The 26295-nt window shown below is 33.1% G+C and overlaps 3 protein-coding genes across 3 annotated transcripts; 2 read left to right on the top strand and 1 right to left on the bottom strand.

The window, feature by feature from the left end:
• Positions 1 to 917: 917 nt before the first annotated feature.
• On the top strand, positions 918 to 1439 carry LOTGIDRAFT_120270 (hypothetical protein; the record flags this gene model as incomplete). Its single annotated transcript, XM_009058242.1, has 2 exons — positions 918 to 1006; positions 1277 to 1439. Coding segments are annotated over 2 exons (252 nt in total), but the record flags the coding sequence as incomplete, so codon positions are not given.
• Positions 1440 to 5429: 3990 nt separating this feature from the next.
• LOTGIDRAFT_232913 (hypothetical protein) lies at positions 5430 to 9696 on the bottom strand. The gene is made up of 6 exons (XM_009058241.1): positions 9662 to 9696; positions 7424 to 7500; positions 7046 to 7164; positions 6274 to 6432; positions 6049 to 6095; positions 5430 to 5551 (listed from the first exon to the last, which is right to left on the bottom strand). Exons 2-6 carry the CDS (start codon positions 7465 to 7467, stop codon positions 5513 to 5515), a joined length of 408 nt encoding a protein of 135 aa, XP_009056489.1. The 5' UTR covers positions 7468 to 7500; positions 9662 to 9696; the 3' UTR covers positions 5430 to 5512.
• Positions 9697 to 20622: 10926 nt separating this feature from the next.
• On the top strand, positions 20623 to 20820 carry LOTGIDRAFT_120034 (hypothetical protein; the record flags this gene model as incomplete). Its single annotated transcript, XM_009058240.1, has 1 exon — positions 20623 to 20820. A coding segment is annotated over one exon (198 nt), but the record flags the coding sequence as incomplete, so codon positions are not given.
• Between the last annotated feature and the right edge of the window lie 5475 nt (positions 20821 to 26295).

The following is a 26295-nucleotide window of genomic DNA, read 5'->3' as shown; positions in this document are numbered from 1 at the left end:
CCTTTGTGCCATCTGTAACGTATAATGCACATGGAGTGAAAACAATTATCAAACGATGTTATACAAGTAAGTATTGTGTATATTATTCCAATGGTTACAACAAACAAAACATGTTGTCTGTTCTAAATCTAAAATCTAATAAAGAATAATTTACAACCCCTGGCGTATTTAGGCAGTGCATTTTGGAACCATGTCCAACCTCGGACTCAAACATTATTCTCCCAATTTCGTTAGATGTGTTCTCCGGCTTTTCCTGGGAGAGGTCATCCTGACCCTTCATCATGACTAGTGCCCTTAAAAATCAACAAAGGCATGCGGGGACGCTCGGATGCCCCCTCCCGCTCCCGCAAATCAATGGAATCCACTACAGTTTAAGACTGAAAATTTATTGATGTTTCATAGCATAAGGATGTAATTATTGGATTTTAAATTATTACATGGACATACACTAACATATACCAGAGTTTTGGTGGACTGGAGAATAAATGTTTAAAAACGATAATCTGGATTTTGTAACCTTTTAAATGTGTTGACTAATGATTGTATCTTAACTTTTGAATTATAGCAGGAATAGATCAAATAAAACCCGATTTTTCTCCACCAATTCCTATATCTACAAAACCGAAAACTACGTGTTTACCAACTGATCCTTATCCCACACAACCTGGGACAGGTACTCCTGAAGTAACCACAACCATTCAATCTACCAGTAACCCTTATCCTTCAACTAGCGAGAAGACCACTAATTACACGTCACAGATAAATACCAACCAAAGCGAATCTACCAGTGGATTGACTGTTAGTCATACCATCAATTCTACTACTCAACCAATTTCCAGAGTCACAACTACAGCCCAATTGTCAACTGCTATCAGAACAACGAGTAACACAATGAACCAAATTACAACTGGTACAGCAAACCAAGACACAACCAGTACCATAAACCAACATACAACCAGTACAGCAATCCAAAACACAACCAATGCCATAAACCAATATACAACTAGTACAACAAACCAAGACACAACCAGTACCATAAACCAAACTGCAACCAGTACAGTAAACCAAGACACAACCAGTACCATTAACCAAAATACAACTAGTACAGCAAACCAAGACACAACCAGTGCCATAAACCAATATACAACCAGTGTTACTAACCATATTACAAGCAGTACAGCAATCCAAGACACAACCAGTACCATAAACCAATATACAACCAGTACAGAAAATCAAGACACAACCAGTACCATAAACCAAAATACAACTAATACAGCAAACCAAGACACAACCAATACCATAAACCAATATACAACCATTACAGCAAACCAAGACACAACCAGTACCACAACCCAATATACAACCAGTACAGCAAACCAAGACACAACCAGTACCATAAACCAATATACAACCAGTACAGCAAACCAAGACATAACTAGTGGTACAAATCACGACACAACCAGTACAACAAACCAAATCACAACCGATACTGTGAACCAAAATACAACAAGTACAGCAAACCCAGACATAACCAGTACAACAAACCAAGACACAACTAGTACAGCAAACTTATATACAACCAAACCAGACCAAACTGCAACCGGTACAACAAAACAAGACACAAGCAGTGCAATAAACCAATATACAACTAGCACAGCAACCAATACAACTAATCAAGGTACAACCACTACCATAAAACAAGAAACAGCCAGTTCAACGATCACGGTAGGAAGTGCCACCACGAAGACAGAAACTACAGAGACAAATTTCATAACTATCCACCAAATAATGCCTGAGATTAACAAAACGATAATACTGTATATTTCACAGTCAGATTGCTTTTTATCAGATATTTCTGAACTAGGTAAATACTAATATATATGTATTCATTGTAAGCCAACTTTTACTCAAATTATCTCTTCATTGTTGGCAAACAGACAGTTGCCTCCTTCTTTTTGCGATCATTATTTTCGCACTGATCTAGCATATTAACTCAATTATGTAAATCAGTGTACAGATTTCCGTAAATTGTTTTTTTTTTTGTATTTGATATTTAAATATTTTGTGTATGATTTCAGGAAAGGACTACCAGGATTTTTCAGGACATTTAAAATGTAATTGTAAGAAAAATGATAACAGCAGCTTTGGAAGTGCACAATATCAATACCTACTAATAAATCGTTTGCAACTCTCATCTAATCGTCGGAAATTAACTAGTGCTCCAGATAAAAGAATTTCGGCTATTTGTCTTGGTTCCTTAGGGATATCATTTTTAGTATTGACTTTTTCAGTATTTGTGTTCTCAGATTTAGTGAATTTCTTACGTAAAAAAAGTGTTTTTTGACTTGTTTTCAGAATTTATTGTTCCTATTGTTTTTGATCAACAATAGGTATAGAACAAAAGAAATTTATACATTCGAAAAATACTTTAAAAACATCTGAAGTCTTCATGTAAACAATAGGTGACCATCAAACATTAGTTCTAATGTGGTCTTATTATTATTCTGAGTGAATACCAATTATTTCAATAAAATAAATAAATCAAACTGTATCGTGCGCACCACTTGTAAAAATAATGTATAAACACGAAAACATCCGCCTCAATACTCAGTGAACATAATGAATAACTGACTCAGTCATCAGTGAACATAATGAATAACTACCTCGGTCATCAGTGAACACAATGAGTAACCACCTCAATCATCAGTGAACATAATGAGAAACCACCTCAATCATCAGTGAACATAAGGAGTAACCACCTAAATCATCAGTGAACATAAGGAGTAACCGCCTCAATACTCAGTGAATATAATGAGTAACCAAGTCATCAGCGAACAATAACTGAAAATAACGAGTAACAACGTTAAAATATTAAGTTACCATGTAACCAGTCAGTGAAAATAATACGCAACCAAGTGAAAAAAAAAGCAACTATGTGAATCAGCGGTATCAAGCGGTATCAATAATGAGTAACCAAGTTTTCAATCAGATGAAACAACGAGTAACCCTGTGAATCATCAGTGGAAATATCGACCTCTCCTACCGTGAACCATCAGTGACAATATTTTGAACCATTCGTTAAAATAACGAGTAACCTTGTGAACACTTTGTAATAATATCGAGTAGCTTAAGAACCATCTGCGAAAATAACTAGTTGTAAATGATTTTATGATTTGTAAAAATTAAGAAAGCAATGTTATTAATTACCAGTGAAAACAGCAAATAACTATTAAAACCATCGGTGCAATTGACAATAAACTTGTGAGTCATCAGTGAAAATAATGAGTAAACCAATGAACCATCAGTGAAAATAATGAGTAACCCCTTGAACCATCAGTGAAAATAATGAGTAACCCCTTGAATCATCAGTGAAAATAATGAGTAACCCCTTGAACAATCAGTGAAATAATGAGTAACCCCTTGAACCATCAGTGTTAATAATGTGTAACCTTTTGAACCATCAGTGAAAATAATGCATTACCGTGTGAACCATCTGTCGTAATCCATTTCCTCGTCAGAATGGACCCATGGACAAATGTCATCACCCATTTTGTGTAAAACATGGATTTGAAAACTCATTTCTTTCGAGAGAGTTATGTCCAGCAAACGGCACTCTAAGTCAGGATGATTTTCTGTACATTTGGTTTGATTCTTCACCAAAATATTGGCTTTGATATTAAATGTAAAAGTGATAAGGGTAAAATTAAGCCCTGTCACAATCTATTTACTATCAAAGCCAATATTTTGGTGTCTTATTCCCCATTAATTAAAAATAAATTAGTTACCATGGGAATTTGAACTGTCGTCACCTCCAAAGATAACTGTAGTACGGAATCTCAATCTGATTATCTCCCTTATATCATATTTGATAACTATGAAGGTTTTTGAATTAAATTGGGCATAGATGGGTATTTACAGCTGAAACATGTGTTTGCATCTGACTATTTTTAAAGTTTTGTACGATGTAAATGCGAGGCACTGACACGGTCAAGTTCAAGTCTTTAAAACGACTTGTCTAGAAGTAATGTAATCTGCTAAAAGCTTAACAAATACGTAAAAATGCATCTTTGGTTGATAAATTTTAATAACCCATGTCGCAGTCGGGTACATCTCGATGTTTTGGCAAAGTGAACCACCTGTAAACTGTAACTCGTATTCAATGTGATTTTTCAATCAAATCAATCAAAGGCAAGAAGAAAGATAGCTTGCCAGGCAAGGTACAATACGCCCACTGGCAGTTTTGATTTTGAATAAAAATATTTAGCAGTACAATAACAATCACCAGTATGAAATATTCAACCTTCAGTCATACACTTCTTTTGAACTTTTTAGGGCGATACTGAATAATATAAACGTGTTAAATTTTTAGCTCATGAACACTCTAGAAGGCAAATATCCAATCTTCAGCGCGGGACTGAATAAGAAAACCAAGAATTGTCAAAATCCAGCAACAAAGTGATTTATAGCTAAATTTGAAAGCATTTTCAAGAACAAGGGCAATAACTCATACTAAATATTTTTCGATTCTTCTGATTTTTAAGAGGGTTCATCCTTGCGTGGTAACGAACATTTACACCAAGTTTCATCAAAATCCGTCAATAATTGTGCCTTCTAGAGTGATTACGAGCTCAAAATTGAACGCGTTTTCAAGGACAAGGGCAATAACTCATACTAGATATTTTTCGATTTTTCTGATTTTCAATAAGGTTTATCCTTGGGTGATAAAAAACACTCATGCCGAGTTTCGTCAAAATCCGTCAAGAATTGTCCCTTCTAGAGTGTTTACAAGTTAAAAATTGAACGCGTTTTCAAGAACAAGGGCAATAACTCATACTAAATATTTTTCGATTCTTCTGATTTTCAATAGGGTTCATCCTTGGGTGATTACAAACACTCACCAAATTTCGTCAAAATCTGTCAAGAATTGTGCCTTCTAGAGTGTTTATGAGCTAAAAATTGAACGCGTTTTCAAGAACAAGGGCAATAACTTATATACTAAATATTTTTCGATTCTTCTGATTTTCAATAGGGTTCCATACCAAGTTTTGTTAAAATCCGTCAAGAATTGTGTCTTGTAGAGAGTTTACGAGCAATTGTGGACGGACCGACGGACGGACGAACCGACGGACGGACATGGGTGACGCCAATATACGTCCCCCATTTCATGTGGGCGTATAAAAATTCCCACATACAATTTTGAACCAATTTCATGTATGTAAATATATATATATCAGCATCACAAAATATGTCATATCTTATGTTATCCTTTCTTTAGTCTCGGGACAAAACAGGAGACAACCCCTTTAAATATTACCTTTTTAATTGGTATGAACTGTTGGTTTAAATTTAGTGAGGACAAAAATAGGTTAACAAGAGTGGGGGAATAACTAGTGGACGGGGGATGAAAATAATATTACATGTACACGTGTAATTTGTAATATATAATTATATATGAAATAAACTACAGAAAAGATTATTTCATTGGTAGGTGTCCGTTGGTACTACCAACATATTATTTTCCAAATGCTGGATGACCTTTAGTCTTCACAAGCTGTAAATAAGAATATGAAAATATAAATAGGTTTTCATGAATTTTTGGGTAACTTTTGGTAATGAGATGGTGAGGGTGCGGTATCAACAATTAAAAGCATTAAAACCGAATGCAAACCTTCGATCAAATTCCGAAGTGCAAAGTCACAAAGATTGAAATGCATTTTTACAGAAGTTGTGTGGTATAATGTTGTATTTGTGTTTCATTCAAATAAGCATCAGTAGCGGCTGCAAATCTTAGGACAAACCGACAAAAATTGTACGCGTTTCCTTCGGCACTTCCCTTTACGCTCAACGATGAAAAATGGTAAAAAAAAATCCGATCTTAATTATCTTGGTGTTGGTGCAAACTCCAGTTTTTTTTAATTATCAGACAGATATTGTAGCCTGTTAGCACAAGATTTATCTGAACAGAGAGTTGAACCAAAGGGAAAATGTGTGTGTTGCCAATATTCTTTGGGTGGGAGTATAGAAACACAACTAGACAAAATATATTACATTTTCAGCATAAACTACGAACTCATTTTGTTCAATTTTATCATCATCTGAAATAGAAGACAAGCAGACCTAAAGGACATTCCAATGTTTTTTGTTTCATCTTATAGAGCACGGTAGGTTAAAATTATAATCATTTAAGAGTTTTACGCCCAAACTCCCTAGAGTCCCTAATAGCTAAACAGTGTGTTATGAGAGATATTCTAACATCAATATCAATGTACGTACTGTTAGTATCAATCTGATTAAATTGAAGACGAATATCAACCATATTGACAACGCCGTCTTTATTATGATCGTTAAAATGAAAATCTTCTGTTAGTGTAGCATGGTTCTCTACCAATGCTTCTGTTTTTAAATATTCATTCAGAGTTACACCTCCGTCACCTGTCAAAAATAATCTTTTTAAAAATATATTCAATGGCAATAAATAGCATATAATATTGAAATTAATGTCCCCAAATTTGAACACGACAGGTCAGCTTTTTGTATACCAAATTATATCGATATATAGGATAAAAAAAATAGCCTGTGTATCTAATCACGTTTTAATCAATAACAGCCACTAACAAAGAACAGAATATCATCAATTTTGAACTCGACTAAGATTCATCAACATGTTGAAAAGACTGGTTAAAAACATATCCAATTTAGATTAAATGTTAACAGAAAAGACTAACGGTGACCAAGAACCAAATGTAAAGCAATATGACAATGTGTTTGGTTTTGCTATCCCACAATTCGTTATATTATCGGGCTCTACGTTACATGCTTTGATTGGTTAAAAACAATGTCATTAGTGCGGGCATGAAAACATGAAGACGAAAATAACAGAATAAAAAGAGAAACGGAATTGTTATCTAATTTACATGATCTTCAAATCAAACGCTAAAGTAGATAGATAAAAATGTTAAACAAAGACTCTAAAAGATTAAGTTACAATCTTAGTACAATTCAAATTTTTAAAAAATTAATGGGAGGCTAAAATAAGTATACCTACCGTTTACATCTGCTGCTAAAAACATCTGAGAGTATTCTGACATTTCTACCAATCCATCAGAATTTTTATCCATTTGAGAGAAATTCTCACGAAATATATTACTCCATACATCTATCTCGCTGAAATTACAATTTTTAATAGAATATTCATGCAATTTCAAAACCTGACATTACCTTGACCTGTCTAAAATATATTAGACTTTTATGAGATATGCTCCATCGTAGTGTAAAGGCTGATTGTGAAAAATTATTTCTTAAAATCCAACCGAAATAGCATCTGACAATCTTTTGAAATAAATAAACAAGTTTAAAATACATTTATGATAGTGAACAGTATAGAAGCTTACCTTTCCACCAGTAAAAAGAAAATACAGCTTACCTCGATACTACAGTACAGACAAAGAGAAAAACGACCAATTTCATTTTGAAATAAATCCAAAAGCACCCGTTCAAGAGCTGTGAAATAAGAAGAAATAGAAATTGCTAGCAGTATGTTAAACAAATAATGAAAGGTTATATTTTATTCTGAATAATGATACTCAAGTAACTCATAGAATAAATATAATACTTCTGTTACATGAAAGGCAATAATGATAATGTTATATAAAATATACAATATCCATACTATACTATTCGTTTTTAACTACTAGTAGCAAAGCACGTTTTTTAGTAGAAATACGCTTGGAATATCTTGAATCAAATTCTGCATTCTTAAGTAGAATAACACATAAAATATAGTGAATCAAATTCAATATTCTACAGTAGAAATACGCTTGAAATATAGTGAATCAAATTCTACATTCTTAAGAAGAATTACGCTTGAAATCTATTGGATCAATCTACATTCTTCAGTAGAATTACGCTTGAAATACATTGAATCAAATTCAATATTCTTCAGTAGAACTACGCTTGAAATATCTTGTATCAAATTCTACATTCTTAGATAGAATTACGCTTGAAATATCTTGAATCAAATTCCACATTTTTCAGTAGAAGTACGCTTGAAATACATTGAATCAAATTCTACATTCTTAAGAAGAATTACGCTTGAAATATCTTGTATCAAATTCTACATTCTTAGATAGAATTACGCTTGAAATATCTTGAATCAAATTCCACATTTTTCAGTAGAAGTACGCTTGAAATACATTGAATCAAATTCTACATTCTTAAGAAGAATTACGCTTGAAATATCTTGAAATAAATTCTTTATTCTTAAGTAGAATTACGCTTGAAATCTATTGGATCAAATTCTACATTCTTCAGTAGAAGTACGCTTGAAATACATTGAATCAAATTCCATATTCTTCACTAGAACTACCTTGAATCAAATTCCACATTCTTCAGTAGAAGTACGCTTGAAATACATTGAATCAAATTCCATATTCTTCACTAGAACTACCTTGAATCAAATTCCACATTCTTCAGTAGAAGTACGCTTGAAATACATTGAATCAAATTCCATATTCTTCACTAGAACTACCTTGAATCAAATTCCTGATTCTTCAGTAGAAGTACGCTTGAAATATATTGAATCAAATTCTACATTCTTAAGTAGAATTATGCTTGAAATATCTTGAATCAAATTCTACATTCTTCAGTAGAATTACGCTTGAAATATAGTGAATCAAATTCTACATTCTTAAGTAGAATTATGCTTGAAATATATTGAAATAAATTCTACATTCTTAAGTAGAATTACGCTTGAAATATATTGAATCAAATTCTACATTCTTCAGTAGAATTACGCTTGAAATACATTGAATCAAATTCCATATTCTTCACTAGAACTACCTTGAATCAAATTCCACATTCTTCAGTAGAAGTACGCTTGAAATATATTGAATCAAATTCTACATTCTAAAGTAGAATTATGCTTGAAATATCTTGAATCAAATTCTACATTCTTCAGTAGAATTACGCTTGAAATATCTTGAATCAAATTCTACATTCTTCAGTAGAATTACGCTTGAAATATCTTGAATCAAATTCTACATTCTTCAGTAGAATTACGCTTGAAATAACTTGAATCAAATTCCACACTTTACAATTTCGATGTTAAACTAATAATCCATAATAATATTTCTTTCTGGAAAATTGTTAATATACTGAAGCACTCGAGGTTAATGCTATAAATATATGCTTATTTTGTGCCATCGTCCATGTATTTAACTAAGTTTGATAATACATTTTTGAAATGAAATGAAATGAATGGGGTTTTACGTCCTATTGTTCTGCACCATGTGGGCAACGCCATGCAGGGTGCAATGGGGAAATTTCTTTTTCGATTTCCAACTGTCGAGGTATCTTTTACTTGCATAGCCTGTAGCACACGAGACCTCGGTTTATTGTCCCATCCGAACGACTAGACGCTTTTTCCATGCCAGCCCCTCTTACCTGTAATATATTCTTTAATATATATATTTATATATACATTTAATATATTTTTATATCAATGAGAAACAATCAATTCTTTAGAACACATATCGTCTTAGACATCATAGAATGAAATAGCATGAAATTTAGAAATCCGCCGAATTCTACTGATGTACTCAGTTTTTGGATTGAAGTTGAAAATAATATAGAGTAGACCTAATTGAAATTCTGAATAACTTGCCTGTAAGTTGTATTGTACTGTTGAAGAACCAATTTAGAACGACATGTATGAATTTAAAAAATAGAGATTAGATAAAGAATGCTGTATTACCCTGACCTAACTGAGTATTATCTTAAAGAGCGAAATGAAATGGAGTACATACAGAGATATATAAGCGTCTACAATATATGCTTCGAAAGCGAATAAAGTCATTTATCCATCCGTATAACTTCTTAGGATTAAAAACCGATGACCGATTCCCCCTACGATTGGAACATACTAGGAAGTTTACAGGTCGTTATTAGACTACATTCCGAAAACTGCAATTTATAATGTGAACTACAATGTACATTCAAAGTGCAAATATATTTGCAGAAATTACATAGTTCTTTAACTGACATGGTTGTGGTCCTTGTCTGTGACTTTACTCGTCAATAAGATATCTTCTTTCAAGAGTCTCAATAGTAGATAAGGTTTGTTTGGTATGTCCTTTTACTTATGTAATTTTTGTCAGTAGGTCAGTAAATTAGTCATATGAACACTGTGTTTCTCTGGAAATAACTGTTAGCAAGAATATAATTTATAATCATTTCATATTGTATATTGACCTCTGTAACCCTCTGGTTATGCATGGAAACATTACGACACACACACACACATACATCTTATACGAATATTTGTCTTATTGCAACAGTTGAATACACGGTTTATTCCATATTATATTCATCTTATGGAAAGCTAGAAACTATAGCCAGACTACCGCCGCAATTTGATATGTTTGTTTATAATTTCACTTCCAATATATGAACTGGAACCTTGAAATACAACCAATACCTATTACAACACAATGAATTAGTCCCTTTTGAATTTATTTTCATGTTTGTCATGACCAAATATATTGAATGGCAATTAGCACAAGGACCGGTATCATATTGTTTGTTGAATAAGAAGAGAAAGGGAAACAACAGATGCAAGGGTAAAAATGAAAACAATTGGAAAAAAAGTCGTTTTACTACGAAATCGGTTCAGAATTTTATAACAAATTCCAATCATTTATTGTACGGATTCAGGTTGTTTTCACGTAGTAAAGCCACTTTATTGCATTATTTTACATTTTCCCCGGCTTTGTTGTTTCTTTATATCGGAGCAAAGTTGATACCGGTCACTGTGGCAATTAGTAAAGGTGGGTAGATATAGATAGCAAAACACTTTTTAATCACTGACGTTCCGACTAGATTTCTATAGTCTCTTGCTTTAATGAGAGTCCCAAGTCCAAACGTAGAGTGATAATGACAAGAGAGCCTTAGTCGAAACGTCGCTCTAATAAAATCAGTAATTGTATTCCATAAATAGTTGAATGAAAATTAACCATAGAATTGTTGGGTTTTTTTTGCCATGTCTGACTATGCATACTACTATAAAGTAACTATCTATATGATGCATGGAAATATTTAGTCCGAAACATCTGCATCTATTCCATCCTCTGATGGATATTTTGCCAGTTGTCAGCTACACCAGTCGACATCCTGTCCAAATAGCGAATAGAGACAGATGTTTCGGTCTAAGAAATGTTGTGATTATCTCTAAAACAGAGCCACACATACAGAGTAGATATATTTTATAAGTTCTGAAGCTGTGAGAGAAACAACTCTTGTTTTGCCCTCGAACTGTGGAGTTTAATATCAACATCAACGCCTAGGGCTAAATGATCACCATCATAATATTACCTATATTGAAAGATGGTGAATAAAAGAAATAAGCAATACATATATCGAATGTAGTTTGGTCTAAAGTAAATTTTTCAATAAGAGTGTGTATCATCAGCTAAAGAAGCAGATAAAGAATTTAGGCCTACATGCTTTCGATATATCCTAAATTTAAATTTAATATTTTTATACCTTTGATCGAGAATTTCCAAATTGTATATTTTCTGCATTGTAGGCGAATTACGCTTACTCTAATGTACTCGCATGTTTTTGGATTTTGGATACTGTTCTTATCAATTTGACCGTTTGTTTCATTTACACTCGAAAATATTGATCAATGCTGTTGTATAATTGAGTGTCTATTTAACAGGAAAAACTTCAAAGATATCAACAGCGGAAAATAAGTAGTATTATTATCATTTACAAGTTGTGTTAGGCCTAACCTTATTGTACTTCTACCAAATTCGACAGAATTTCATTTACAAAACTACCTATAGTGTTGTTTTTTTGTTAATTACGTCGTATAAAATCTAACATGTTAAGCAGTCTGTTGCTGGTATTCTTCCACTTCGATTATGCGTATAATATTCATTACATAAGGCACACTCAACTAAGGTCTTTAAGGCTTCAGAATAAGTGGGTGTGGTGTTTTGAAGAGGGAACTTGTTAGTAGACAGTATAGTTGCTCATGCAAATAGTCTGCAATATCAGTATTTACCAGTAGACGTTGTAATGAAATGCCAGAAATGATTTCTTGAAAATTACTCAATTTGTTGGAGATATAAAGGGTGATTCACTTTTAAAATGTGAAACCCTAGGAATCTTCCGAGGTGACGAATAGCTGAATATCACAAATGTGATGTCATAAATGTTCTAAGCTTCATATACTGATATTAAGACAACAAAATGCCTGAACGCCTTTTAAAATATATTCCTATTATATGATAGAGAACCGTGCAGGGTATAGTTATTAGAAAATGTCGTCCATGTTGTAGTGATTCAAGCCAAGCTTGTCAAGGTTGTTAGAGCTGGTGAGGCTTATCCTTGTCTGATTCATCTTACAATACGAGGGAGTACAACCCGATAAATAAACAGCCAGAAGAATGCCTCAATGTTTATCGACAGAAATAGCTTGTGACAGCCGACAAGGCTTTTAGCCAGTAGTCTTATCACAGCCAACAGACAAATACAATAGAGCAGAATTGAACATGTACAAACCAACAAACTGGAAATAAAACCTACTGCTTGTTAAAACAACACATATGGGATGTTACTTCATTATGCAAAGAATCGAACCTTAAATCCAAATCATAAGGCTATGCCTTTTGTACTGGATCAGCTATCTGAATTAATTGATATGAAATTAAATCTAGGTCAATCTGTCGAAAACTTGATTGCCCTTTATTGAAGCAAAGATACTGATAATATAAATGTGATTATAATATATGTAATGTAGGTCTTTGGCTCGTTTAATGTATAGCTATACACATGTAAATGTATTTCCTTGGAAGTCGAGTTTGGTTGTTTCAATTCTCCCAATTTAAGAGAATAACCGTAAGGAGGTTAGAAATCGTCTGAAATCGCATGGATTATCTAAAAAGAATTAATAATTATTAAATCTATAAAAAAAAAGATCTAACAGTAATGCAATAATGCTATTAGTAATACCCTTACCAAACACTACACTAAATTTATAAACACTTAGATTCAATTTTGATTCAAATTTAGGTCACAATGTTATCACATTTTAAAATAGCAAATATAACCAATCTCTACTATTCTTTTTTTTTACAGGAATCAATGTGTCTGCCTTAGGTCCTCAGAAGCAATGTGTAAGACGTCAGCTATGAGCATGTATTTAACAAGTGTGTTTATTTTTAAATACGTATGTAAATCTAGGACCTCATATTGATTCTGTACACAATATCCATTCTGATATCTACATCGAACAAAGGTCAAGGTAACCAAGCGCTACATTTCTTCATATTATACGGCAATATGCAATCATTTGAGGTATTCTACTGTAGTTTAGTCCGATAGATCCACAATAAGATAAAACTGAACAACAAGTTATACATTACATTACAACTTTGGTATCAGAACACAGGGACTATCTGAATGGTACCTGAAGTTAAATATTAGCGTTTTATAATGTAAAGGTCCATCAGTTTGGAGATCTCTGTCAGATTTACGAATTAGGTAGACGAATAATTAGTCAAAATATTTACCTCTTTCACTTTACTTATGATGGGAATGGGATACCCAAGAGTGCCAAATGGTCTTTCCTCTTTACCTTTAAGTAAAATGTTAAATATATTCATAAGCTCCATACTACCATATCACTACATCTACCACGAGTTAATATATAATATTTTAACATATTTATCATTTACCAACGAAATCTCTAAGAATTTCCAGTAAATTATGAACTTAAATTGTATTCTGTCGAAAATGAAGCATAAAAATAAAACACAAGTAGAAAGAAATTACGTGAATGAAAACGTTTTTGGAAATAAAAATATTCTCACCTTATTTGCACACTCGTTCATGATCCCAAAACTAAACAAGTGGAACAGATGAGAATATCTGATTACCAGCTACAATATGGCAATAAAACTAAACTTGCTCTGATTAGGTTGATGCTGCCCTGAGTGATCAAAATAATAATGGAATATTTATAAAATACATATATCATATTTATAACATAGCTCTGTTTCACAGTTATACAATACAGTTATACAAAGATAGTTTGGGAACAAATTGTTGTAGATTTTATTCATGATTAGAAGTTTATGCCATCTTCGCCCATCAAGTAGTGAAACCTGTCTTGATAAAGCTATCTGTGACAGTATCCCATATAGTCCTGAGTGCAACCAAGTGGAGATTTTCTAACACGTCTGTTAGTTTTGCTTTACATTCATTTATTTAGGGTTGGCTGATTTAAATCAAGTTATTTCAATCAAAAACAAATTATACAAATTAATAAAATCATTGACTGTATAATGAAGTTAATAAGGTATTGAGACAAATATATACACTATAGTTTATCATCGAATAGTTTAATGTGTAGATTCCTAGAAATTTCAGAAAACAGATTTTAAAATATCATTCATTTAAATCAAGTGATTCATAAAAGGATAAAACAAATTATAGACAGCATTAAATGTAACAAAATTTAATACCATACTAAGACTATCAAGTCCTAGTCTTGTCCTGGATACAGTCCCTCGGGTGGCTCTGCGACCCCTGATAAAGGTAAGATGGATTCGAAAATGACCTAATGGTTAGCGTGGAAGCACCATACTCAATGAGCTACCCCTTGAACCGATCAGAGAGACTACATAAATTATGTTCTCTTACGATAATCTTTATGACCTTATAATAAGTTTGTATCTTTGCCATACAGTATAATGCAGGGGAGCTATTTGACATATTTTGGTTTAGAAAAAAAGGATTATAAGACAGTTCCACGGTATATGACTAAAAAAATCAAATAAATCCGATTTAAATAAAAAAAAATCACCAACTCAGCATTCATTCCCTTTGATGTCACAATAATAAAAGATATACAATAATTGTATTTCAGAGGTCAGAGAGCAGTTAATGTTCCTTAAAGTTTGAGTTAAAATCCACAAAATTGCTACCCACTGACAGTTGGAAAGATAAAAAATATTTTAAATGTAAGACCTAAATGTTTCTGAAAACCAACTTCCGGAATTCGTACATTTCAGTAAAGGTTTTATTGGATTCTGTCACATTTTTCCCCCAGTATATTTGATAACCATATTACACATACAGGATGGTGTCGTGTGCAAATAATTCGATGTAGGATTTTATGTTTTGCCAGACTTAAATGCTCTGCTGATGTGGCAGAACATCGTCCTGATATAGGATCCTTAATCGATGGTTTGACCGCTTTTCAGATTAGTGATTATAGTGAGACCTCAAAGGGGTTATAGACCTATTTATAAATACATTTTTTTTCTAAATTGTCATCGTGAAATTTGTAAAACACAGTTCAATAGTTATTTGGGTGGATTTCCTTACTTTATGAAAATAAATCGTATGTTGATATTCATAATTGTCAAGACTGCCAATGGCAGCTCTAAACGTTTACAAACATGTTTCTCCTGATGATCATACTGGAAAAATCTGGCAAATAGATCAATGTTCGAGAATTTAGAACGAAGATTTCCTTATAACTGACAATGGTTTGAATAACGATACTGTGTTGAACGATTGGATAAGGCTTTTCGGCAACTAAAAAATAAACAGACCTGGCTGTATCACTATACAAAAGAAGTGTTAGAAGGTTTTCGTTTAGTTGGGCAACGCTCTAAAATCAACCGATCAACACTTACACTTAAAAGAGTTTCTGACAAACGAAGGGATTTGGTGTTCAAAATAGTTTTCAAATATCTCGATCAGAAAAGAATTTATGTCTGGTCATAGACAGACTTGTATTCTCAGCCCAACATGACAAGATCTTGGGGTATTGAAAAATATTATTGTCAAAAGACGGCCAAGATTTTACTGATGTTCTTGGTCAGTTGATCAGTGGTCAGTGTATCATCAGTTGTGCCAGTTCTTCATAAATTATGTAAAATACGTGAAAGTATCCATAACCAAAATCATCTAAATTGTTAAATATGACAATATTTTAAGATCCATAATAATTATGTGAATAGTGAAATAAGAGACTTTGAAAATGATTAAGATGGCTGCTGAATTAACGCAAACTCCCTAAACAACAAATCCAAATATTGCTTTATAACCGCTAATGTTGATGGAAGCAAAAGAAAAACATCCCATATATAAATAGTTAAAAAAGTTATTATGTATCCCTTAATTCTTCGATATTGTTAGTGTGCTATTGCAAAATGTAAATGGTTATATATAAAAAAAAGATTACTGTATATCATGAGTTTAAAAAATCTGATATCAAGCCATTTCATCTCATGAAACAAATGCAACATCACTGAACAACAGAGAGAATTTGGATTTGTGATTCATTTCATTAAGATTTGAATTTTTCATTTTTTTGGGAAGCTAGATTCTAAAAATGACTTTGGAAAGTTTGATGATATCCGTGCTGACATGCGTTTTCGCCAAGTTGGAAATTTCCTGAATGGGAATTTTGCTGCGTTCACAGCCAAAGGTTTAATGTGGATCACCATAGAAAAAGGCAGTCATGGAATTGCGAATTTTTCATACATCCCGATAAATGTGTTATCTGTTAAAGTACCATGCTTCAGACACAGCAAGTTCTTCGATTTCTTCTCGTCAAGTTAATTTCCAGATAGCTTCCTGTATCGCGATGTGTCTGAAAACATTGGTTGTATCTAAGCAGGATCCAACGACATGCGAAGAGAGATGACCAAATTGTTTAGGAAAATGATTTTGAGTTGGATACTAGCTTTTTGTGATTTTTTGCACATACAAATGGAGGCCACAAAAAATATTCAATACTCAGAGAGAACTAAGATAATTACCTGTTCCGATCATTTTTATTTTTGCTCATATCTATTTTAGTTTATGCTATAGAAAGGGGGGGCGGGGTGGGGGCGGCTTGTCATCCGGTATAAGAATGTCTAATTTTTATTTTACGATGTATTTGTGTATTGTCAAACAGAGATTTACATACATACCTAAAAGTTAGATTATTGATAAGGGAACTACGAGCCCAATGGGGTTAGGATAAGATCGTATGATGAATGGTCGAGAATGGTCGTCCAAGTTAAAATGATTAGAAACAGACTTGTCTTTCTATAATTTGATATCTGAGCCGTAAATCGAGTTCGTAAACTACTTTCCGTTTCTCCTACATATTGTTGTGGTCATTTCTTTAATCGTTACATACGATTTTTGACACATTAGATGCTCCTTGATGCGTCGATTCTTAATGAAAGGTGGAATAATCTCTTGTACAAGAGTTGACGATTATCAGGTTTTTTTAAATGCACCTTATTTCCAATTAATTCTTTTCTGCTATGGATTCTCTTTGTAGGCAGGGTTTTATAGAAAATGTAACTATCGTTGGCAGTAACTTTTATGGATAGATTGTGATTATTATTTCAAGAATTACCAAAACTGTTCTATCCACACCATTAAAATATTCTCAGAAAACCTCCGTAACAATGGGTCAAACTGACAATATGGTAATATCCTACGTTCTCACTCTGCCATGAAAAGGTTGACGTATGAAAAGTATACTAGGGTTTGCTGATATATTTTACCATTGTAAGTAAAATCATTGAGACAGGGGAATTCCTCTTGCAGCTGTAGTATTCCCTGTTCAGTCTGCTTAGGTCCTGGTTTTCATCAAAAACTTTACTAACTGCCATTTACCCAGCGCTATTAACGATATTGGTGTATATAGACAATACACCAATGGAAATTAATATAGCATTCCATGGAACTCGAAGGTGTTTGATTTATTGACAACTTAAGTATTTTCCTTAATGTAGGCTCGATGTAACACGCCCACCATTGTAATGACGACCAAGTCAATATTTCGAGAGTTTTATAACGCACAAGCTTTATTCAAAGACCTTTTTTTTTTTGATTTTCAACAAATTTCGTCTAAATCAGTCTAGAGTTTTGTCTTCTGGAGTTTTACGAGCTAAAGATTTTTAAGAACAAGGGCAATAACCCATATTAAATATTGTTCGGGTGATTCAACCAAGTTTCTTAAAAATCTATTGAGAATTGTTTTCAAGATCAAGGGCAATAACTCACATTAAATATTTTTCGATTTGTCTGATTTTCAATAAAGTTCATCATTAGGTGATTACAAACAATGACACCAAATTTATCAAAATCCATCAACAAAATCAGCTGTCTGTAGTGTCCACAACATAATTTCAAATAAAAATTGAACGCGTTTTCAAGTTCAAGGGCAACAACTCATAGCAAATATTTTTCAACTTTTTCAATACGGTTCATCCTAATAGATTCACATCAAAGTTTATCAAAATCCATCAAGAAACCAGCTCTCTATCGTGTCCACAACAAATTTCACAAACAAGGGCAATAACTCATTCAGTATTTTTCAATTCGTCAGTTCGAAACTAACTGTCGAGGTTGAGATGCGACAGCTCTGTTGAAGCACACGGGCATAAGCCTCCTATGCGGAGTGTCTCAAAGGGTTTTCCATCAAGATAATATTTGAATTATTGAATTTATTTGGCACATTCCGACACATATTCTAAGCCAAAAATCATAATTCTAAATGCCAGATTTGAAGTGGGGAAATTCCATGCCCCCCCCCCCCCCCTTCCTTGTACCCCAACTAGCGCTAACTGTTTACTCTCACTGGAGACTAATGGAGGTTATCAACTGGTTCTATTTCTTCTTGAGGGTGGTACATAGTATCGTTGCGTCGTTCAAGTCCAAAGTCAAATTATTGAAGGATTGGAGGCCATGCTTGGCTTTTTATAAATACACGACATAATATTGATCTTAGCGCTCGGGGAGGTCTATTTGACTGTTGAGATGAGTTTTGTGGTTGGGGCGTGGTTGAACGCGGGCTAACTGGCAGCGATGTTGAGAACGGAAGCAGGTTCAAAGTCATGTGAATGAATTTCATTATCTAGGGGGTTTCAATCTTTGCAATTAGGTTTGACGATGATTTAGGTCGATTTTTGTACGTATAAAAGGTGTTGATAACGAATAGAATGGTTGTCGATGGGGTGATGAGTTCTGGTTGTTGAACTGGCTGTGATCTGGTTCAAGTTGGTCTGGATAGACCGTGCTACAGTGGACAATATATATACATATTTTTTTTAATGTATGATGAGAAATGTATCAAACTGACAAAATATGTGAACTCTCTGAAAATGATGCATTTTTGACACATGAAACATTTGGTACACACATTTTAAGCCCTTAATATCAAAAACAAAAGTTTTGTCGAACTTGCAAGAATATCTTGCAATGTCTTTTGATTTTATCAACATATCCCTTCATAGTGGCAGTGTGCTCCAATTGGACACATGATTCTTTTACGCTAGAACACACCTTAAACTGCTGACTTGCAATTTTCTACTTGGTACGATGGTAGAGGCAGGCTTGGCATGCTGGCCAATACATACGCATACGCATACGGAAGTGGGGTTGGTTGGGACAGGATCAGTTGGAGAAGAATAATAAGGAAAAAAGAGTAAAGGGATACCCTCTATATGTTAGCCTTTACCTGCGTCTGTTGGGATTTCTAATTCTCTTGTCGGTAGTTGAGGATTTCATTCCTCTGGACTGGGTTTAAAGGTTCTCGATGGTTGACCTTCCTTCAGCAGATGATGGAGACACGTCTGCAGTGTCTACAGAGCATCTTAACAAAGGGCTCTTACTCCTGGGAGACTGGGTTTAGACTGGATTGAAAGTGCAAAATTGTATATTTTAAATAATAAATAACACTAACAATAGTGTGAGAAAAATAGAAAAAAAATAACTTACAGAAATGACATGAACCGGTTTTCGATATTATAATCTTTTTCAAGTGTCGAATTGAAGATGAAATTAAACTCTTGTGTTGCCATTTCCATTTTAAATGTCGGCGCACACAATGAAGATACCTGCTTCTTGACAAATCTCTTGGCACTGATCCTTTTCGGATTACCCTTACTATAGAGCACCGACCATAGTTAGAATCAACGACCACTATTGATTGCCCTTGGCTACATACACAACACATTTGTGTTTTAATGAACGATATAATCTCGGTTTTCTCTAGAGCAACTTTCTTTGATTATTGTAAAGGATTAAAAGTAATAATACTGCTATTCTACATAGAAGATCTTGTATACTAGCTGGAACAATTGCGCTACTAACGTATCCAGGGTAAAATGATTCCCGGTGTATTAACTAAATAAAATGTAAAATATTGTTTTAAAGGCAACGACTGTTGTCATCCAATAAAAGTTTTGAATTCATGTTTATGCATTGTTTTTCGACAATTCTTCCAAAAAAATATGTTTTTTTAAATAGCCTACTACGAAACATTGGTCCTGTTGGGCAGCGACCGAAAAAACCTCGGCCACACAAGTAAATTGTTTTCGCATACTCGCGCCTTCGGTGCTTGGAGTCAGGCTCCGCCTGACATCTCAAACCTTCAAATTATTGGAGCAAACCAGTCTGCCCCTCAAGTTAGTAACTTGAATTTTCAAGTTAGTATCTTTAATTTGTTAGTATCTTTAATTTTCAAGCTAGTATGTTGAATTTTCAAGCTAGTATCTTTAATTTTCAAGCTAGTATGTTGAATTTTCAAGTTAGTATGTTGAATTAAGTAACTTGAATTTTCAAGTTAGTATGTTGAATTTTCAAGTTAGTATGTTGAATTTTCAAGGTAGTAACTCGAAATTTCAAGGTAGTAACTTGAATTTTCAAGTTAGCATCTTGAATTTTCAAGCTAGTATGTTGAATTTTCAAGTTAGTATCTTGAATTTTCAATTTAGTATGTTGAATTTAGTAACTTGAATTTTCAAGTTAGTATGTTGAATTTTCAAGTTAGTATGTTGAATTTTCAAGTTAGTATCTTGTTTTTCAAGTTAGTATATCTAATAGAGTTATAGCTCCAGACACTAGAAGGCAGAATATTACTAATATTTTCATGTTCATTCATGGATTGAACCCGTCAAAATAAAAACCCAAAAATTCAGAAACGGTTTAAGTCGACGAAAATATGATTAGCCTCTTAGACGAAATTTATGGCCGTTCTGTCGAATATCCTTCTTTTAACAAGCTTTTTCAAATGGGCGTTTATTTTATTGTGAGTTGTAATAATTTTTTGAATTGGTATATTGATATTGATAATATGTTATATATTATGGAAGATTTAACCGGTTTCTGAGTTATGATTATTTACATGAATGGTGACCTATTTACTTTGACTTGCTCTACCTGTTGCTGGTTAGGCCTATATAGCTAATTGCTGGGATGATTACAAATTAGGCCTAAACATGAATACGGTACCGATTGTTAATAAAAATAATAAATTTTTATTTTAGTAAGGCCTTCTTACTAATGTGGGCTATTCTGCAGCCTTTTCTGTTAGGCCTATGTCTGGATTAGGCCTACTTTTAATCACTAGGCCTATATCAATCGTAGCCTATTATATCTGGCTATGAGCGTCAGAGTTATGTTCTATGTTGACCAAATTTAATCAACAGTCCCAAAGAATTAAAGTAGGCCTATTATTAGGTCTTAGAATTATAGATAGGCCTATATTATACTTTGCTTGCTGTACACATTTGTTTTGCGCTTAAAAGTCCTGTTTATGCAGAGCTCTAGCCCTACTTATTTGTTTTGATAATATTTGAATGTAAATGAGTGTGTGCTTGGTAGACAAGTTCATAGAACTACACATGTATATTAGCCTAATAGGCCTATGCTAATGGCCTTCGAAATTCCTATCCATTGTGTTCTCACCGAATTTTCGGAGAATTTGACAAGACAATCTAAATTTCCTATAGGCCTAAGATTCTAACATGTGCTTTTTTTTCTGAAAAACCTTTTAGACTCTCGGCCAAAGAGATAAATAGTGGGATATTAGGCACATGTTCCAGATGCGGTGCCAAAATTGAGTCAGTTAAAATAAACCAGGAGTATATTTTAAAATATAATGTTATATATTTTCTATAACAGTCTCGAAATAGTGGTCAATTGTCAATTTTTGTAACAAACATAACATGTCGAGTCTATAGTTTAAATAGTTCAAGTGTTAATATTCTGAAGCTGAAATGGTTCATTGCGGAAATGAAAACGCGGGAAAAGAAGGCATAGAGAATAGCTGACTGAGCATGCGCAGTACAATGGTGTTTTTGATGGCGGCCTCCACAGAAGAAAAGGAACAGGTATAACAAAGATTTTTGATCAGCGATTATGGCGTGTTTACATCAGAATCTGAGACTTTTACAACTCGTAACGGCATTGAAATATGTCGAACGTGTAAATCAGCGAATCTTTGATGCATATATAACTCGATATTAGCAATAAAACATTGATTCAGATCGTCCGCGTGAGGGCTAATCAGCCCCGTTTGAAGCGGAAGAGAAGTTGAAATCAGTATGTCAACAACCAGCTATTGACAACTGGAGTCATATCTCGTAACGCAATTTTTATTCATTGCCCTTAAAGTCAGCCTTATTTGGAATGTTCTGCATTAATCCATATCTGAGTATCTGTTGTTTGCTTGTCACTTTACCAGATTTTTCTTTCACCGATTCAATAATACCGTTTGGTTTGGTACTAAAAAAAGGCTGATCATGACCTTAATGCTGATTCAAATCTTGAATTTTTCATCTCCTATGGTATCATAAAATTTCACTACAAGTTTCACAGTCTCTATCAATTACTGCAAAGGAATTTTTCATTCATGAAACATAATTGCATGTGGACTACTAGTAATAGATATTTAAGAAGAAAAAAAATTCAGTCAGATGACTGAGATGTTCTCGATCTATTTCATGCCTCGATCTATTTCATGCCTCGGGAATCAGTTTCTTCATGATTTTGGTTTTTTTTGGGACTGATATTTTGAAGAATAATATATCAGTGCCTACAGGGCTCAATTCATAGTACATTGCATGGCAGTTAGCAAATCAAAATGACTATTCAAATGCTATTTAATATTTCGCATGATAAGCCAAAATAAGAATTATCACGATTGTTTGTGAATCAACGTAAACTTTATATTGTTTGTGAGACCTCTTCTACCAAATCTAGAAATATACGTTAACTCTCAGCAGAACTAATGTCAGTGGCAAGATTGATCTGAAAAAATACAACTAGATTGCCAAATTTTTTAGAAAGCGAATAAAATTGAACTTGATTAGCTCAAACTGAAGTATGTTGTGATCAATTGTTAATCAAATTTTTCAATCTATATTGAACCCTGGTAACCTGCCTACTGTAAATCATCGAAAATTTTACACAGTTGATCGTAGAATGTAATCGCGTTGATAAAAATATCAGTTTTTGTAAGTTTACTTTGGATAGAAATCCCCATAGTCTAAATTTTGGCTGAAAATTATCCTCTTTAAAAACTATTTTGAAGACATAGTGTATGCTTATGTTTATATTTTTATCAAAGTAAAGACATTTTAAGACTAACAGTACTATTATGAGACTGTTACTCCAATTCTCATATAAATAACAGAAAAAATTCAAAAAACTTTTTAGGTGATTTTTTTCTTCAATCCATTTATATTTGTGATAAAAAAAAAATGACAGTATCTTTCATGTCACGGTACATCTTCTATTTAACTCTTGTTTTGAATCGGAAAGAAGTCAGAAGTCAGTTTCATAAATAAGGTTTCATTTTTATTGGCTTTCGATACACCACTCAGGCCCAATATTCACAATAATCAAGATGAGAAAATGAACCCTGATTTAAAGGTAACTGTCAGCATTTTCGTAGATCGATTTGGGTCTCTTTTTGTGCTTTGAAGTACTTAAACGCATAAAAATCGAATAATCCCTTCAACTAGAAATTTCACTATAAATGTGTTTTCTATAAGCTTAATGGCAATTTGAGTCAAATTTTTAACTTTCAAACGTGAATAATTATGGATACACATCGATTGGAAGGCTCAAATTTCAACGATGAGCTGTGAGCACTATTACTGATTGAAAGGATAGTGAAGGTCCCCCCTTTAAATTAATCTAGTTGCATGCTGTGAGAATTTTCTACAATTTAATCACCTGAATTGTCATCAAATTATTCAAGACTGAAGACTATTTACATATATTCAAGACTCAAATCAACCTATAACATTTAAATCATATTTATGCATTCCACTTTTTATTCCTTTGAAACAATATGGTGTCGAATAAAAAATGACAATAAAAAATGACAATTGAGACAACATGTAATTTATTTCTACTGAGATAAGTTAATTTTAGGCACCCATCAAATCTGCAGCTCAGAGTCAAGCCCAGTCTTTGACAAACCCACGCACACACTCCAACATGTGCAGGCACATTTTTCCGAGTCAAGAATTTCTGACATCAAATTTGCAGCCACATTTTTAATTCAGTCATTGTGCGCCAGGAGCCAGGCTTTCAATTTTGTATAACCCTGGTCAAATTCCTCCTGTTGTGTCTAAAGAATAAGGCAATTTCTCTCATGCTGCCAATAAGCATTTTAAAAAAGGAATAATGCAGGAAGCCACTAAACAGGAATAAGATTTCTTAATGATTGACAAAAACTATTGTCTTGTCAGGATAGCACATGGTATGGTGTGGTTAAGTGAAGTACAGTGGTTTAGGATTCAAAATTCAAACTATTTCATGTTGATGTTCATTTACAGTTTGTTGGTTCTCATGTGGATATCTTTTTGAGTATCATTGTTTATATGTAACATGTTGACAAAGAGCATACATGATAAATATATATATAACTCTTCCTTGAAGGCTTTATCTAGTTTCAACTGCATGGTTGGATATTTGTTAAGCTGCTTTACACTAGCACAGATAGCACTATAAAAAAGCTATTCTAGTTGTACTCCCTATAATTTTCATGATATGAGTTAGCCACAAGTTAATAATGTGAAAGTGATCCCATCTCGAATTGGTACATACACACCTACAAAAATTTTAAAAATGTTTATGGTAGACAAAAGATACAATTATTAGAGCTTTTAAATCAGCATGTCAAGGAGTCCTCAAAGAGATGATAACCCTGCTCCAATTCAGCTCGGCTTATAACCCTGTATACCCATATTCAAAGATAACATTCTTGATACTAGTACATTAATGGGTAAAAAGAAGATTACCAGCTGAACAATAACCAGGAATTGTGTCAAAATTTTTTTTATCCTATAGATATATCAATTTTTGTAATTTTTTTAAAATCAGCGCTCAAATCAAAACTTGACTTTCATTTTTGCTTTATATATTTATACACATCCAAATTTTATCAAATTTAAGTTAACTGCTAATTTTACAGTCTTAACAAGGAAATGTGAATTGACAGGTATGCGTACCATCAATAGAAATAGAAAGTTGTTGCTGTATATATGGTTAGGTAACAGCTTCTTCTTTGAGGGGGAAAGTGGATGTAAATTCTAATGTAGCGTTTTTTTCTCCCTACAGTAATAGTTAGATTCTTTTTGAAAAGTTTAGAATCACGAGAATTGACAATTTTTAATACAGAGGTATTTCTTTCTATTGATATGTTTTTTAGGATTAGCTCACTGGCATGAAATATGATCTATTAAGATAAGTTATATTTAAATAAATTCAAGATTACTGTCCATATTCATACATTCAGTCAATAATATTTTGAGTATAAGTAAGTGTTAAATAGACTGAATGAGTAAGCATCATTAATATGCTTCTTTGGAAATGTTGTAATTTCATTACATTCATTATTGTTGTTGTCCACATACAAATTGGTCTTTGAGAACATTTTAAGATTTTGTCATAATTAAGCTTCTTTTCGCATTTTTTTATCTCTTGTTAGTAAGTATAAATAAACGCAGAATGTAGAATACTTAATCCTTGTGCAGACAACAGACATTATTTCCAGTTTTTTGTTTCTTGTTTAAATTCTGAACAAATGTTTCGAGTCTGTCATGTGTGCGTTAAATACAACATACAATATCTCATCACATGTAATAACATTTTAATTGAACCTTGTTTTCATGTGAGACAAAAGTCATGTTTCAAAGTTATTTTGTGAACACATGAAAATGTTTCTGTCGTCTGCGCATGGCTTAGGGATAAAAGTTGATTTTATATTGTCCTGGGATAGAAAATAAACATGATCTTTGTAGTACCCTACTGAAAAAAAATATAATATAATGATTGATAGCTAAATTTGTCAGTTTACTCAGGTATAGAAGGGTTGGCATGTCATAGCCAGAGTCTTGGTGCTTGGAAAGTAAAGATATGTCTGAGTTACTTACAAGACTAATGAATAATTTTTGCACAATAGGCAGTACTGCAGTA

Source organism: Lottia gigantea (assembly GCF_000327385.1).
Source record: "Lottia gigantea unplaced genomic scaffold LOTGIsca_33, whole genome shotgun sequence".
In the NCBI taxonomy this organism is placed as follows: domain Eukaryota; kingdom Metazoa; phylum Mollusca; class Gastropoda; family Lottiidae; genus Lottia; species Lottia gigantea.
Note: the sequence above shows the minus strand (reverse complement) of the source record. Positions and strands in the feature narration are given on the sequence as shown.